Here is a 17,123-nt window from a genome sequence, read left to right on the forward strand (position 1 = left end):
GCTTCGATCAGTTGCAGCAGCTGCATTGGCCATAGAGGTCAGAAAATATAGTATTGGGTACACCTCTTATAATAGCCGTACATATGCTACGACTGCCCTGTTGCTAAAAACAAAAACTTAACATTCATCCGCCTCACAACTCACTAAATATGAACTAATATTGGTAACACTCTCCAGATTGTGGCTTCACACATTGTTAAGTATTGAAATCTGCATGTTTATTGCCTTTCCCCACAGATGGATGAAACATGATTTTATTTTGAACACAAGTGCCCTCACCAAACCTTGTACATACTTGGAGGAAACCTCACTAGAGAATCCTGATGAGGATCTTTCAGTGGATCAGAGTTGTGTGAAAAATGATAAGAGGGAACTGAAATCTGCATATTCCGGTTGTACTACCCGCACAGTAATAGAATGCAAACAAATATGGCTAGGGGTACAGGCCTTGAAAGGTTGGTATATAAGAGTAGGGAATGCCCCAATGACAGAAATTAGAAGATATGGGGGAAATGGATGGACCAGAAAGGAGGTTTTAGATGCCAGGGTGGGGGGAGGGTTAGAGCACGAGTTCAGCCTTACGCTTGAGTTGGTCAGATGCAAGATGCTTGGGAGACGGGGGGGGGGAGGGATTGTGGTGGAACAAAGGGTAAGTTGTTTTGGGGCGTGAAGGCATCATGGAGCCAACCGCCTCTCAGACCCAATTGACTCCCCACCCTGTTGCTTCACCACAGGCTTCTCACAGACATATAGTTAATGCCTCACTCCTTTCTGCCTCTCATAGACCACCAGGCCTTGTCCAGAATTTTCTATCTGGTTACTGTCTCTGCCTCTGTCTCCTTCCTTCGACACACTGTCCTGGCTTCTCGTGCAGAGGGCAACCATTCCCTCCTCCATGGTTGAGATTACATTCTCTTCATTACCCATCCTAACTTGCAGTCTGGTCGGGTACAACCACCAGTATCTCAACTTCCTTGTAGCAAGCGCTTCTGTGATGACTTTACATTACCTCCTCCTAGCTAGCGTTGCCTGTGCCAGAACTTCAAATAACAGGATCTTGCTTCCCCTGAGGTGTATCCTCTTTTTCAATCTGGCCTCTCCCGTAACTTTCACTTTGTCTCTCACTATGCATCTTGATTAGTATGTCTCTTGGACGGGCCCCTGGGTCATCTCTCTTCTTTCCTACTCTGTGCACTGTGCACTCTTTTTATATCCATTCGATGACCTGTTTCCCTCTCCACTAATTCACCAAACAGCTCTTGGATGCATGCTAGCAGATATGTTACTTCAGCGCCCTTTTTCAGGCCTTTAATCCAGCGGTTATCGCTGCTAGAGCTCTCCCTGCACCTGGAATTTCCGGGGAGCTTGCTTCGGACTCTTGCCCCTTTCACTGCATTTCTGTAAATTGCTTCTGTGTTCCGGTTGCCTCTTTTTGGGTCCCATTAGCTTCATCCAGCTGTCGCCGGGCAGAGACTCATCCGTAGTGCCCCTTTCATGCCCCTGCCTTATTGTCAGTGATCTAGTGCACCTTAACCATCCTTTCTCAACTTCTCAAAGGCCACAGGCCTCCATTGCCCACAGCACACACTTGTTTGCTTCCAGAGAGCGTCCTCGCCCCAAGGCAGTAGTGTTCAACCACCTTTCTCCACTGCACTCGCCAGCATGCTGCTTGTTTGGGGAGGGAGGGGTTTGGGGGTGGAGAGAGGTTCCAATCCCTGTAGTATCTGTTGCTTCTCCTGGGCCTCTTGCCTGAGCTGCCACAGGCACATCACAGCTCATCATATTTCTAGCTGTTTTCCACACCTAGCATTGACCTCACTCATCAGGTGCTTCTGCGCAGACCGCAGCCAGAAAAGGTAGTCTCACACCCTTTGTCTTCCACAAGCTTTCTTGCACCTCCTGCCGTCAGCAACCTCCCTCTCCTCGACACTGGGTGATCACAGCCCCCCCCCCCCCCATCGCAATCTTGTCGTAGGGCACGCTGTGCTCTGTGGTGGCAGTGCTGCTCGGCACATTCCTCCCTGGGCCGAGATCAGTCAGTGGGTGCAGCGGCGCAACCTCTATGTCACAAGCACCCCTCAGCTTGCTAATCCGCTCAGCCACCTCTTCAACCTACAGGCTTTAGCAGCCCAGCACCCTCCTCAGCACCAGCGTACCTCGACTCGCTGGTTTGCATGGCCTCCTCTGCATTCTTCACATTGGCTCCTGGTTTTCACTTCCCTCCGCCTCTTCTGCTTATGTCTGCTACCTCTGTTGGACTCTGCCGGAATTATACCTGGTCTTCCTTCCGCTGCAGGCCTCCTTTAGTTTGCCATCTCCGGGCATCTGTTCTCCTCCAGCGGGCCTTCTGGTCCCCGCAACTCTACCACTGTTTCAGTCAGCGAGCAGCGCAGGCATGCTCCCGTCTCGCACTCTTCTCTGCATATCTTCTCGCTCACTCCTGCTTGTTGCTGTAGCCTCCCTGTGTTCCTGCACTGCGCCAAATCGCTTTTCCACCTCCAATGAGGGGGTTACCACTAATTAGCAAAGTCTATTGGTCAGGAGCTTCTGCTTTCTCCGTCGGCTCACCCGGCCATCTTCGACAAGCTCCCGCAAACTACCATTAATACACCAACAACAGACCAAGACAAGGAGGATAAGTTAAGGTTTCAACGATGTTGGGTTAAATGTTTATTGTATGTTTAGTGTTTAGTTATGTTTTAATTTTTTTATTTTTTCAAGACGTGGATAACTGAACAAACATAAGCATAACAGGTGTGTTAACAAAATAAACAATAACTGTCTCCTTATAGGGGTAGCTTCGGTTCACGCTCGGGGAGGAGCAAGGGAGTGGTAGTACAAAGGGGAGGGGGAGGGGGGGGGAGAAGGTGCTGGTACCCCATGAGGGGTGAGGACCAGTGTCCCAGGTATCTCGTTGGTATTGGGTTACAGTTTGGCAGTGAGGCGTACTGTTCAGGTGGGCTTATCGTCTGAGGTGAAATGCGGTCCAGGTTAGGGCTTTCCATGCATCGAGTGTTACACTTGCTTCGTCTGTGGATTTAGATACACCAGCTTCCCATGCTGTGGTTTCTGCGTCTACCCATCTTTTCAACTCCCTATACCATACAGCATACTGGGGGCCATTAACCTTTTTCATTGCGATAGCTATGGTCCTTTTAGTTAGTGTGCGCGCTATGTCCATGAATTTCACAATATGCTTTACTTTGGCTAGTCGGGGGTAGGTCCCTAATAGAAATTCCTTAGCGGACCATTTATACTACATTATCCCGGCTTTCTTGCAGGTGTGTTCCACCTTGGACCAGAGACAGCGTACTTTGAGGCATTCCCAGAACATATGCATCGATCCAGCCTTCTCAGCGTTGTACCATGTACATGTGGGGTGTGCCTGCTTATTGAACTTGGCCATTTTGTTAGGGGTCATGTACGTACGATATAGTACGCTTAGTTGCATCAGTCGAAACCTAGTGTTTCTGGACACCTCTTTGGGGAACGCCAATGCCCTTTCCCATTCCCTGTCTGTGATTTCTTGTCCCAGTTCTGTTTGCCATTTGGGCCTCAGTGCGGTGCTTCTGGGGTTGGGTCTGTCTATCAGCTGGCTATATATTCTGGATACTGTTCTCCATTCTTCACCTAGGTTATACAGCAGTGTCACGAGGAGATTTTCTATTGGTTCCTCTGGCCACACGTCCCATTTTGCTCTCGCTACCCTCTTGATTCGCTGATACCACAGGAAGCGGCCTGCCGGCATATCCTCCAATGTTTGGAGTGAGGTAAAGTCCCTGAAAGTTCTGCTCTCGTACAAGTCTCCCCATGTGTTAAGTCCCTCTTCTCTCCCAGAGCCTGATGTTCGGAAGATCCGAAAGGGGTCCTGCATAGGTCTGATATCAACGGGATCTCAGGTGAGTATAAATGTTCTAAGTGTAGGAGGGTCTCTGTTCTGTGCCATATCTGCCTCCCTAGGGTTACCAGCATGGGGGCATCTCTTAGGCAATGCTGAGGGGACCCAAATGAGTTCTTGCAGGCGTAATGGGGCCACTAGGTGTTGGAGCAGCGTCGTTTCTGGGGTGGCCTCATCCGAGAGCCAGCGGGTCACGAAGCTGAGTTGTGCCGCTAGGTAATACTTTTCCATATCTGGAAGTTGGATGCCGCCTTTTTTGTGGGGGCAGTGTCAGTGTGGTTAATGGTAACTTATGTCTGCCTGCTCCCCACAGGAACCCCCGGATCAGTGTTTCGAGCAGTCGAAAGAAGGGGGCCTTGATGTAGTAGTGCAAATTTTGAAAGTGATAGAGGAAACTAGGGAGAATTATCTTGACTATCGATGCCCTACCCATTATAGATAAAGGGAGTTTGGACCAGAAGTTAGTGGATTTGCGTAGTGCCGTGGTCGCAGCCTTGGTGTTGTGTTCGTGCATCAGCTCCGGTGTGTGTAATATGTTGACACCCAGATACCTGAATGTGACAGGTTGCCATTGAATTCCTACCGTAGGTAGGTCCTCCAATTTCCTGCCTCTTAAGTTTGCTAATGAGAACAGGCAGGACTTCTGTCTGCTAAACTGTATGCCCGACACCTTGGAGTAGTGGTCTAGAACTCTTAGCATGTTAGGCACGTTTAGATGTGGATCTCTGACATAGAGGACGACGTCGTCGGCGTACAGAGAAATCATATGGTACTTCCCGGCCACCCGTGTACCAGCATCAAAAAATTGCTTTATGAAGTATATGGCTATTGGCTCCAGGCCCAGGATATATAGAGCATGGGGAAAAGCGGGCAGCCTTGCCTAGTGCCTCTGCATATATCCCATGCTTGGGATACGAGCCTTCCAGACTTCACTCTCGCCCTAGGTTTGGTGTATAGGATCTTTACCCACTTGATAAATCCCTCCCCGAATCCAAATTCCCTCAGGGTCGCCTCAAGCCACTCCCAGTATATGGAGTCAAATGCTTTTATTGCATCCAATGATAGTAGTGCATAGGAGCCCTTCTCTTGGTTCGTTTGGGCAATGACGTGTTGAGGTCTACGAAGATTTGCTGTTGTGTTGCGTCCCGGAACAAAACCGTGCTGGTCCGCGTGCATGAGCGTTCCTATTTGTCTAGAGAGTCGTCTGGCTAAAATCGTGGTCAATATTTTCATGTCATAATTAAGCATAGCGAGCGGGAAGAAGGATTCGCACTCCTCTGCTGTCTTCCTGGGCTTGAGCATCGGGATCACTAGTGTCTCCCTCATGCTTTCTGGCAGCATCTACAGGTCATATGCCTCTTGGTATACTTTGTGTAGTAGGGGTGTGAGGGTTGGTTCGTACGTTTTATAGAACTCTGGGTGCAGCAAGTCGCTACCTGGGGTTTTGCCGATGGCCAATGATTTTATTACCTCCGTGATGTCATCAGTGGTGATATCAGAGTCCAAACTTTCTCTCTGTGTGGGGATGAGGTTTGGGAGCCCCATTTCCTCGAGTGTGCTTTGGATTTCGTCGTGAGGGACTAGTGTGTCATGTGAGTATAGCCGAGTGTACAATGTTTTGAAGGTGTCATTGATGCCCTGTGGTGCTCCTTCTTGCAGAACCATGCAAGTAAGCAGCCCGGTCTGTCTGCCTCTGTGTGCGCTAGAGTTGTCCTGGTGACATAATTGAATTTGGCCAATCAGTCCCATGTCTCTTTACACTCAGCTCTAATTCGGCTTAGGGTTTCCTCCTCCTGTGATGTTCCCAATGCCTCTGTTTCTATCTTTCTGATTTCTTCCTACCGCTGCTCCAGTTGGGTGCGCAATAGTTTTCTGATGCCGCCCGCCGTTGCTATAGCCTCCCCACGTGTCACTACTTTGAGGGCCTCCCATACCGTGCCCACCCGGGTCACACTACCCATGTTTTCCTCCACGTATTTCTCTAGGGAGGTTGAGTTTCTTAGTACCTCAGTGGGAATCCTCCATAATGGGATTGGAGGTCTGGGCCCGGTTGTTCTCCATTCTATCAGTAGTGGTGAATGATCTGATAGATCGGCCTAGATATTGTGCTAGTTCTATTTGAGGGAGGTGTTCTCGCCCTACAAAGACGTGGTCTATCCTGGTGTACAGGTTGTGCGGGGCTGAATAGTATGAATAGCCTCGCTCATTTGGGTGTAGCACCCGCCAAGTATCTGCTAGGTCTAGTTTTTCTATTACTGAGTCAAATGCAGTGGAGACTCTGTTTCTCCGGTGTTGCGGGGGGGTAGATCTGTCTAGCTCTGGGTCTCGTACACAAATGAAGTCCCCTCCCCAAATAAAGAAAGAGTTCCTGTGCTGGGTCAGCTTGTTACACATTTTGTCCAGATGAGCCGGGATATTGCAATTGGGGAAATAAGAGTTTACTATGCATATTTCAGTTTGTTCTATGTAACCCCAGACTATCACATATCTACCTTCTGGGTAGGTCTCTGCCTTGACCAATTTGAAAGGTGTCTGGGGGCTTATCCATATGTATACCCCTCTCGCGTACCTGGAATATGCTGTGCCAAATCCTTGCCCCCCCAGTATTCCAGTAGCTTGGCCATTGATTCTCTTGTTAAGTGGGTTTCCTGTATTAGGGCTATCCCAGCCTTTTTCCTGTTCAAGAAGGATTTAATTTGGTTCCTCCTTAAGTAGGTGCCCAATCCTCTTACATTCCAAGTTAGTACCCTGGTGTGTGTTGCCATATTTTTACAAAGTTCAAAGTTTCTGTCACGCCGCTTGGGTCAGTATTTAATACTGTGCCGGTCGCGCCATCCAGGCCTCCTGCGTTCCGGGCGTCGCTGCAAGTTCCATTTGAGTCCTCCTCCCCCCATACCCCCAGGCATTCCACCTCCCCCTCTAGAGACATCATAGACAGTGGAACATTAACTGGTGTGAACGAAACAAATAAAACCAAAAACATAACTGCACCCAGCGACTGCCTTGGTCCGGTAGCGCTCAGGTGCCCTCGCGCCGTCTGGACCCATCCGGGGCGTTTGACGCTAGTGGTGTGCTGGCAGTGGGCCTGCACTGGGCTGTCGTAGGGTGAGTTGAGTGCGCTGTGCGTGTGTCCCCACAGGATCTCTGTCTGAACCAGCGGGTTAGCGGCATGTGGCGATGGTCTAGAGTGTGATAGTTCTCTTGTCGCTAACTTTATGCACAGTTTTTTCGATTCAGGAAGTACGCCCCCTCCTGCCGAGTAAGTACTAAGTTGGTCCTGCAATGGGCTCCTCGTCGCAGGCCAGGTTGTTGTGCTCTAGCCACATATTAGCTGCAGCTGGTGTTTCCAGAAATATTGCTCTCCCTTTGTAGAGCACCTTGAGGCGAGATAGGTATAATAGCATATATTTCAGGTTCAACTGCCGGAGCCTCGCCTTTATCAGCACAAAGGAGTTTCTTGCGTTCTGTACAATGGGTGTGTAATCCGGGTAGATGACGATCTTGGAGTTGTCTCTCGCAATTACCCCTCCTTCTCTTGAATACCTGAGTATTATTTCTCTGTCCCGGAAGTTTAAGATTTTTGCAATCATCGTGCGTGGGTGTGAGCCCGGTGGTGGTTTCTTTTGAAGGGATCTATGGGCCCTCTCTACTACAAAGCCCTGGGATAGGTGGCCAGCACCGATTTTATGTTGTAACAGGGTCTCCACGAATTCCGTCGGGTGCGTTCCCTCCATACCCTCCGGTACGCCCAGTATGAGAATATTGTTGCTGCGGGCGTGCCCCTCTGCCTCCTCAGACCTCGCCTCCAGTCTTGCCACCTTCTTTTCCAGCTCTTGTACTTTGGCTTTCAGGTTGGCCGTGGTCTCAACAGTTTCCTGTAATTCTGCTTCTGCCGTTGTTACTCTGTCAAGTTGCATTAATTGCATGTCAGATTTGACTTCGTCCATTTTGACATCTATGAATTACCTTAGAGCCGCAATGGCCTGCAGCACCTGGTCGTCTTTGACGCTATCTTCCGGAGGCTGCCGTTCTTGGTGTGTGCTTGCCTCTGGTTGAGCCTCCTGTTTCGATTTGGCTGCTGAGAAGGAGTCCATTATTGTCATCTTGGCTTTGCCCTTTGAGTGGGACATCTCCCGTTGGTGTATTTTGGGTTCTGATGGCGAGGTCGACATGAAGTTAGTGGTTGAGTGGTTCGTGGATAAGTTTATTTATGGTCTAGCCTGGCGTGCAGACCAGTTGTGGCCCTGCGGTGGTCCCCGCTGTATCTAGGCCCTCTGTGCCAGTGTCACCAGGATATCTGTATTTTCTTCCTGGTGTATCCTCTGTGGTTGTCTGGATGAAGTTGTGGGTGTGAGCTTGGGTTTTCGCAGCGGGCGTCTCCTCCGGTGGGTTGAGCCGGGGTTGCGCACTGTTACAGGGTTGAGTGTTCCTTGGCAGCAATGTAGGAGCACTGGTGGGGTTGTGGCAGCACCCTCGGGTCTTTCCCTCTCGGTGGGGATGTTGCAATGTGTTGGTGTGCCGCTGAGCGTGGTTTAGCAGCGCTCGTGTGTCAGGAGGGCTGTGTGCATCCCTTATGATCCAGGAATGTGTGGTATCCGGTGGGGGTCTCTCTGCGCGGTGTTGGCAGGGGATGTCTCCTCGCCCGCGGCAATCTTACAGCCTGTTGTGAGCAGAGGCCCCCGGGGTGTTAAGCCTCGTAGATGGGTTAGGGGCTAGTGCGTTGGTGCAGGCAGCGCAGAAACCCCCTGTGTAGCAGGATTGTGTATTTGGGCTTGGCGGAGTGGGCAGGATTCTGGCTGCTTGCGTGTGAGATGCTGGAGACCTTGCGGTATATTATTTGAGGTGCCGGCCGTGTGGGGGTGCTCGGTACCTGCTGTTCTTCCTGCTCCGGTCCCGCTGTTGCACCGCGGATATTCCAGCTAGGGTACTGTCTTCCAAGCAGTCCTCAGGGCTCAAGTCCTGCATGCTGTGGCTTCTGCGGTTTGCTTCCTTGGTTCCTGGGCTGCAGTCGGTGACCGGTTCCGCGGTGGGGGCTGGAGCGCCCCGCCTCTCGCTCACAGGCAACCCCAAAACACGCACCTTGTAGGGGCGCTGCCTGGTGAAGTCCTGTCGTCCTCTGCTGCAGGGCTGGCGAAGGACCGCCTCAAAGCTATTCGGTGCTGTTGCAGATGGGATGAACCAGAGTTTGTCATGTCGTTTAGGGGAAGAGTGCTTCAGGTTGACAGTGCCATTTTGTGGGACGTAGGGGGTTTTCACTTGGCTCAGGCGCTTCGGTAATTCCCCAGCTCCGATTTTCGTTGGGAATATCTCTGGGTGACAGGGGAAGGGTTCCTCTTCCTGTAACTGCCTGAAAGAGGATCACAGACAGTGGTCGAAGTGTACAAAAAGAAGTAGTGGAACTAAGTTCCCTACTGGCCTGCAACGCTCCCCACATACCCCATTGCCACACCCCCTCCCATGCACAATACAAACCCCAAAACCCATGCACTTGCTGTTTAAGGGCACGTCCAGTGCAGTGCACTGAAAGTGCAAGTTTCAACTTCTTCCTTCACTTTTATTTTAAAACGAAACCGTTCCGGAACGGTTTCTTTTTAAAATAAAGGTATAGGAACAGTAAAATTCATTTAAAGGAAGTATAGGAGCACCAGTCCCGACCACTCCCGCCCACTTCGACCACTGATCACGACTGCTCCTCAACAGAGCTGCTTCCTCACGCCATGCGCGCTGGCGTTAGTTATGTGTTAAACTGTGCAATTGGCATTGCCAACGTTTATAGATTTGAATGTTTTATAGATAGTAACATTAACTTTAAAAAAAATAATGAACCCACTCAGATAGATCTATATATATATATATATATGTCCTAATTCACACAGGAAAGCATTGAAGTGCCGGCAGTCACCGGTAATATGTTTCTAAAGTTAGGTTGTAAATCAGGAAACCTTTCCACCATGGTGTGAGATTTAGGACCTCCATGTAAAAGAAACCACAACAGCTGTTCCATAGTTCATTACACACCCCGTGGGGATCCATCACAATGTGTTATATTGATAATTATTGGTGTGAAGATCAATTAAGGCAAAAAACCAGCTCTCAAACATGGTTACATTTAACACAGGTGATAGTTTTTGAGTGGATCATTAGACAAACCTGTCTGCATCGGCTTGCTGAGCTACATCCTCCAATCTTTTCAATTCTGTCCTCACTGAATCGCCATCGAGAACAAGGTGATGATGAGCAAGTGAATTAGGAATGAATCTGTAAGCGCAGAAGACATGCCAGCATTCAGTACTTTCATGGTTTTCCAATCACAGAGATTTAACTAGAGACATAGACGTAATATACCTATTATCAGGTTCTCGGATTTGTACATCTGCTCTCAGGCGTGCCGCCCTATCTTCTGCTGCTTGAATATGCTCCTTTTGTAGCTGCATCTGATCAAAAATATTCAAGTAGCGCTCATAGGGTCCTCGGCCAGGAGCTGGAGAAACTCCTCCACCTACTCCAAAGCATGGCACCTGCAGAAGAATAAATGCTGAACAGTTAAAATAACTCTTATGAGAATTTCGAATCCAACCTAGTAGTGTATGGATGAAAAGAAAACTTAAAAGAAATGGCTTAACAATTTCAACAATGGTTTACTTTCTGAAAAGACATGATGAAACAAACTACTTTTTTTCTTCAACTAAAGTGAAAGTTAAAATGTTACTCTTTAGTGCCATTGTTAGGTCTATGGAACGATTCTTCAACTTTTCAAAAACAAATTGCTCGGATACAGTGAAAAGGGCAGTGCGTGGGTTGTGAGATCCCACTTCAGAGATTATAACACTTCAAATTTAGCATACTGCAATGTGTGTAATCAGCAAGGAAAACTTCGCAGTGAGCATATAGTGGTACCGAGGAGCCTGCTGTAATGGGCAGACATGAAAAAAGAAAGAGGTGGAGGAATTGGCCGCGACCAGGAAGAGTGTGGCCTGCCACGTGGACAAGGGGACTAAAAGTCAGACCTTAAAGATGGAGGAGAGTAGGGTGCCTGGCCCAGACTTGGCTGGGTTGCTAGTCGAAATGTAGGCTATGAGAGGTACCATATAGATCTTGGATAGCATTGCAGACAAACTCAACCTCATGCAGCAAGGCATTAACAGCATCGCAGAAAGGCGAAGCGCTGGAGGGAACAGGGTTGGCAGCTCTGAAGACTTATGTACAGTCCTGGAGGAGCAGGTCAGGCGGATGAACATTGAGCTGAAAGGGCGGGCAAGGAGGAGTAACATGCGGGTACTAGGAGTCCTGAGATATCCCTGGGAGGGCCCACTGAATTATTAGTGGAAAAATAATAAAGATCACCCCTCCTGGAGGCTAAGCTATCGGAGGCATTTGTGGTAGAAGGGGCTCACTGATCCCTCGGCTGCCACCCAGGGCCACCCTGAGACCAATAATTGCAACCATAGATAAATGTGACATATGCAAATTCTCAAGTAAGCTACTACCTGGACTTAAATGTACTGGCACAACAATCATGGAAGACGTTGCAGAGGTGAAAGGTGGACTTGCACGCAGGAAACATCCCATATACCATTGTGTCTCCCGCTAAACTAGCGGGATGCAGCATGGTATATGGGATGTTTTATGAGCAGATTATTTCATACACTATCTACTTTTAAACAGATAGTCTATGAAAAAATGTTTTTCTGGTGCAGCAGTGTTTTCTCGAGTTCTCTGCCCCATGGTCCGTGTAAAATCCCCGACTAGCTGACATTTAGGAAAGCTTGAAAGCGTGGTTGTTGAGTTCCACCTTCTAAAGGACATTAAAACTGGTACACAATCCTAAACAGTCAATCAGACTATTTTATAATATTGTACTGAGACATGTTTTTTTATTGTATTTGTATTGGTTGTTTTTAACTATACAATGTCTTGTTATTCTTTTATTTGTTTGTTTGACTGCTACTCAAATAGGTTTAATTTTGTACAGTGCTCTGAAGCACCAGTGACTTGTTTGCGCGAAATAAAAAACCTTTTGTAAATTAATAAATAGTGTTCAGGGAACAGGCCCATTTTAATTCAGATACTGCAGCAACCATGTGATTCGTAGAATCGACAGGAGCACAAGGAGCTGGAGTCTAGGAGCAACACCTAAGAGGACCCAGAGCAGGGGATTGTCATTGGCACTTGGAGGGAAGGTACAGGGTAATTATGGGGTGCTCAGTTTGAAGTAGGGCAGCGGAATGGGTATGGATGACTGGCATGGAACAAGGAGGGAGGGTGCTTGGTGCGATCTTGGAGTTGAAGTGGGCAAGGGAGGTGGTGAGAAGAGGGGCTGAGGAGGGTAAGGTAAAAACAAGGTTTGTGTCTAAGGGGGAAGAGATGTAAGGGGGTGAGGGATGACTGACATGAAAGAATATTGGACTATTGGAGAAGCAGTGATCCGAAGGGATGTGAGAGTGTTCGAAAGAGGGAAGGTTGAGCTAGAAGGGAGAGGTGGCAAAGAAGTAATGGAGGAGAAGTGTGACAGATGGCCAAGGACTCCAAATAGCCCCCTTTCCACAGGTGGGTACAGTGGTCTGGAGAGGACTAGAAAAGAAGAACAAATTACTTACCTCTGGTAATGTTCTTTCTGATTGATGTTTCTCCCACAGATTCTTCATCTTGGATATACTTTTCCTGCAGCAAGAGATCTCAAACTTTTTTCTCTCTGCAGGGGGGCGCTGTGCGGCTCGGGCATAGAGTATCCTCAGTGCTGTCCATGTATGGTCTGAACAGCACATTGGTATAAATAGCGCGCAAAGCGCACTGTGACCTCAGTTTTTGTTTATTCTTTGTGCTCAGCTGCTTTCGGGATCACAAATGATATTTGGCACCTTGTAGCGTTGAAGGAGAAGACAATAGGAGGGAGCTCCTTGATTGTGGGCTGGGCGGATAGCTCAGGGGCAACACGTTTGTCTTGGAAGCAAGACAACGCAAAGCAATGCAACTTTAAGTATAGGCGCTGTGAGAACCGTTCTGGCAACCCTCGGGTGGCAACCCTCGGGGGGTTCCTTTTCCATATATAGGCAGAAATTGCCTTTGACAATGCTTTAAAGAATGATCTGGGAATCAATACTGGGAGGGCCTGAAAATACTACAACAGCCTGCGGAGAATGTTCATTTTTACCGCCTGGATTCTGCCCCACCATGAGACCATTAGGGGCTCCAGCGCTCCAGATCTCTCTGCATATGTTCTAGGAGTGGGGGACAGTTCCCTTCATACAGTAGCCCAACCTTGTGTGTCAATGTTATTCCAAGGTACTTGATCCCTTCTGCAGCAATTTTGAGATCAAGTGCCGCTGCCTCCCTTTCCATCTCCCTTTTATCTCCTGCCAGAATTAGTATCTCTGATTTTTCCTATTGATTTTGAGGCCGGAGATTGCCCCAAATGTCTCTAATTCTATTATTGTTGCAGCGGGTGTCCTACCAGGGGCCGCTAGGCTATCAACATGTTGTCCGCATATGCAATCACTATGTTGTCTGCCTGCCATCTCTATCCCCTTTATGAGGAGGGATTCTCTGATTCTGATTAGCAGTGGTTCCAGAAATATGGCATATAAGAGGGGGGGACAGCGGGCCTCCCTGTTTTGTACCCCTAGAGATCTCTACCCTATCTGAGATCTCCCCATTAATGGCTATCCTTATTGATGGGTTTTTGTAGTTGGCTCTAATCATATTTATGTAGTGTTCTCCAAATCCCATGCACTTTAATGTTTTAAAAAGAAGTGACCATTCCACCCGGTCGAATGTCTTTTCAGCGTCTAATGAGAGTAGTATTGCCGGAGTGTGTGTGATACCCGTCTTCCCGCTAGGTGTATAAGTCTTCTAAGATTGTCGTGCGTTTGACGACCCGGTATGAAGCCCGATTAGTATTTGTTAATCAGGTTGGGCAAGAGCGGGGACAATCTAACTGCCAAGATTTTGGTATAGATCTTAGAGTCCAAATTAATCAGAGCAATGGGGCGGTAGGAGCCAGGCTGAGAGGGGTCTTTTCCTGCTTTGTGGAAAACTAGAACCTTTGCCTCATTCATTGTCGGGGTTACGTTTCCACAGTCTTTGAAGGTGTTTAGGAGTCTGGTTAGGAATGGAGTTATTATGTCCACACATTTTTTATAAAATGGGGCCATAAAGCCATCTGGGCCGAGTGCTTTGTTATTGGGTAAATCCGCTATTGCCTTTTTCACTTCCTCTTCCCTGATCGGGCTCTCTAGCGCAATTTTGTCTTCTTCCATTATTTGTGGGATGGGGAGGGCTTGTAAGTACGCGTCTTGTGCGCAGTTATCATGGTGTTCCGTCGTATTTAGCGTTTGGTAGAACTCCCTAAAAGCCTTGAGTTCGCTCCATACATCACACAAAGCCATATTGTCCATCATTTGCCTAAGTGGCTTGGACAGTGCCCCCTGCCCCTCCCATACTCCTATCTGTTTGTGGGTGCCATGCCAGGTTTAGACCCCCCCCCCAGGTATGACCTCTCCCTTTGCGAAGTCTTCTAACTTCCCCAAAGTGTCCCGGAGTAAGCCATCTTGCCCCGTGTTAGGAGCACAGATTGATGCCAAGGTGAGGCAGTGTCCGTCTATCAGGGTATTAGCAAATGCATACCTCCCATTCTTATCCGATAGCTTGTCAATTAGTCTACAGTCCCCTCCTTCTTTTACCACTATCATCACTCCTGCTCTTATCTGGTGCATTAGCTTGAGCCCAAATCTTATATCCTCTGAGGTACACTTTCCGTTTGTCCTGGGCTCTTATGTGGGTTTCTTGCAAAAGTAGAATGTTTGCCTTGTCCCTTCTAAGCATGCTCTCCAGCTTTTTCCTCTTCACTGGGGAGTTAAGACCCCTTAGGTTATATGTGAGAATACGGAGCTTCCCCATGGTGTCTTAGCCCGTAGGTAATGTCCAGAGTTCGCCATTGCATCTTTCCTTTCAGTCTACCGGGCCACCCCTGCCCCCTCCCCCCAACCGCTTTAACACCCCCCCCGCCCCAACTCTGAACTTTGAAACAAACTTTGTCCCAAGTAGGGCCCGGGTTCCTAAGGATGCTAGGGCATTACGCCTATCGCTCCCTGCCCTCCAAAAACTCAGAATGAACTTCGCGGGTGCTCCTAAACCCCACATCTACCTCTGTCCTTACCAGGATCCAATACCGGGGCCTAACCCCGGGCCGCAGTATCGCTGATACTCTGTATGCCTGCAAGTGTTCCTCTCTTTTTCCTTTCAGTTTTCTTGTCCAGCCACCAGTGGATAGATTGATTCTGACATTCCCTTTTTACTCGACTGGGGTCATACTGCGTGGCTCTTTTCCTGTTTGCTTCTTCCTTTGCCGAGCCGTTTCCCATCCTCTCTGTCTTCGCTTGTGGTCTCCTCCTGCTTTGTTGCTTCTTTCATCTGCCCCTTCGGCTTGAATCTCCATGATGTGGAGACCTTCCTCCCAGGTAGTCACTCTTCGCTGTTTGTCTTCCCATGTGAACAGTAACCCAAAGGGGGAACGTTCATTTGTACCGAATTTGCCTCACCACCAATTCTTTAACCAATGGGGCCATCATTCTTTTTTGCAGGGTCACCTGGGCCAGGATCTTGGTACAGCTGGATTTCTGCCCCGTTCATTCATATATGGTCCATCCCCCTCAGAATTTGTTCTTTTTGGGGTTATGAAGAGAGGGCAACCAGCACACCCCGTGGTCTCTCCCCCGACGCGCCGGATCTCTTAGGGCCCACCCTGTGCACCCTGTCCACACCAATAGAATCTGACTCTTGTGCGTCTACAATGTCTCTGAAGACCTCTACTGCTATTTTGAGGTCATTATCTTGTACCGGCATATTTTTAATGGGGATGTTGGATCTCCGTGAGCGGTTTTCGAGGTCTTCACATTGTATCTCTAGGTTGTGCGTCAACCTCACCAAGTGCTCCTGCGTCCCTCTATTGTGTTGTGCTTCTTCTGTGTTCTGGAGTATTCTCTCAAGTTTGCCAGTCCTCTCTTCCAGTTTGGTCACATCCAATTTCAGCTCCTGACCCACGGGCTTCATGTCATTCCTTATCGTGGCGAACTGATCTTGAACCGTTGTCATGAATTTCTCTTGGAGCTCCATGAACCATGCATGCATGCATGTCCTCCCTGGTGGGTGGTTGTTGGTGTGGGATGGTGGATTCCAATCGTGGGGAGGGGGGTGTTGCTGGGGGGGGTGTTTGTGCCCTTCCTCTGGTTTGCACTGGAGTATCTGTTGATCACATTTGTAGTAGGCTGGCGTCCTGTTTGGCAGTCTGTGAGTTTGTTAGGGATGAGGTCCCCTTCGCCTTTGACATTGCCTCCCTTGTGAAGTTGCCTCTGTCTAATGGGACGCCGTAGGTTGTCGTAGTCACGTGTCTCCACCCCTGTTAGGGAGAATTCTCATTTTATGGCTAATTTCCCTTACCTATAGAGTCCCCCAGCGGCTTTGCTGGATTTGAAGGGTTTATTTCTTTTTACCTGCTAAGAGTGAGACTCTTTTTCCCACTCTTAGGCATTTTTGCTATGCATGTTCTAGGCTATTTCTGTGTTTAATGCCTATGGGATCTTTTCTCTCACCCATAGGAACCATCTTTATGCACATGTGTCCCACAGCACCCTCCATGCCGTGACACAGGGGTGTCGTAGCGACCCCCAAACATAGACTCCATACCCTGGGTCTGACTACTGTCTCCCAGGGCATGTAAAGTCCCCATTCACTTTACTAGTCAATTGTTATGAACTTAACCAGTACGCCCATCTTAATATGGAAGTACTGGAAGGGGTTAACAGTTTTTCCCCTATGTTCATTTTAGAGAGGGTACCTTAAAGTCCCCCTCTACAAAGTTTCTGGCTGGTGGCAGTGGTTACTACCCTTTATATTCGACTGCGACTATTTCTCTATGGGATTTTCCCATTGTTCGAGGCTACCACTTTTAATGACAGCCTCTAACATACCGCCGGTTTATTTTATTATTAACTTTATTCTGGTAGGTTTTATTTGCCAGACCTTTGATAAAACTTCTTTCTCGAGTCTTACTCCATTTTCCTAACCCAGGTCGGGGATCCTTTGTTTGTCCTTTTGGCGGGCTTCTGCCAAGAAGCCCTCCTTTTGGCACCACTGAGTCTGGGGTGGGTCTGTTTGGGAGGGGGAGTAGAACCCCCGGACAGAGTTGCCGCAGCAACTCAGGTCTCACTCTAACTTGATAGGCTGGAGA

General features: G+C 48.6%; 1 protein-coding gene across 4 annotated transcripts in view; it reads right to left on the bottom strand.

The window, feature by feature from the left end:
* NEK1 (NIMA related kinase 1) overlaps positions 1 to 17,123 on the bottom strand; it is a 2,768,493-nt gene that overhangs the window by 1,529,262 nt on the left and 1,222,108 nt on the right. For all 4 annotated transcript variants that reach the window (XM_069631399.1, XM_069631400.1, XM_069631397.1 and 1 more), the window contains 2 exons: positions 10,244 to 10,416; positions 10,049 to 10,156 (listed from right to left, as the gene is read on the bottom strand). In XM_069631399.1, the coding sequence (XP_069487500.1) occupies positions 10,049 to 10,156; positions 10,244 to 10,416 (281 nt within the window). The remainder of the gene's footprint in view (positions 1 to 10,048; positions 10,157 to 10,243; positions 10,417 to 17,123) is intronic.

Source organism: Ambystoma mexicanum, chromosome 6q (genome assembly GCF_040938575.1).
Source record: "Ambystoma mexicanum isolate Mex_15411 chromosome 6q, UKY_AmexF1_1, whole genome shotgun sequence".
NCBI classification, from domain to species: Eukaryota; Metazoa; Chordata; class Amphibia; order Caudata; family Ambystomatidae; genus Ambystoma; species Ambystoma mexicanum.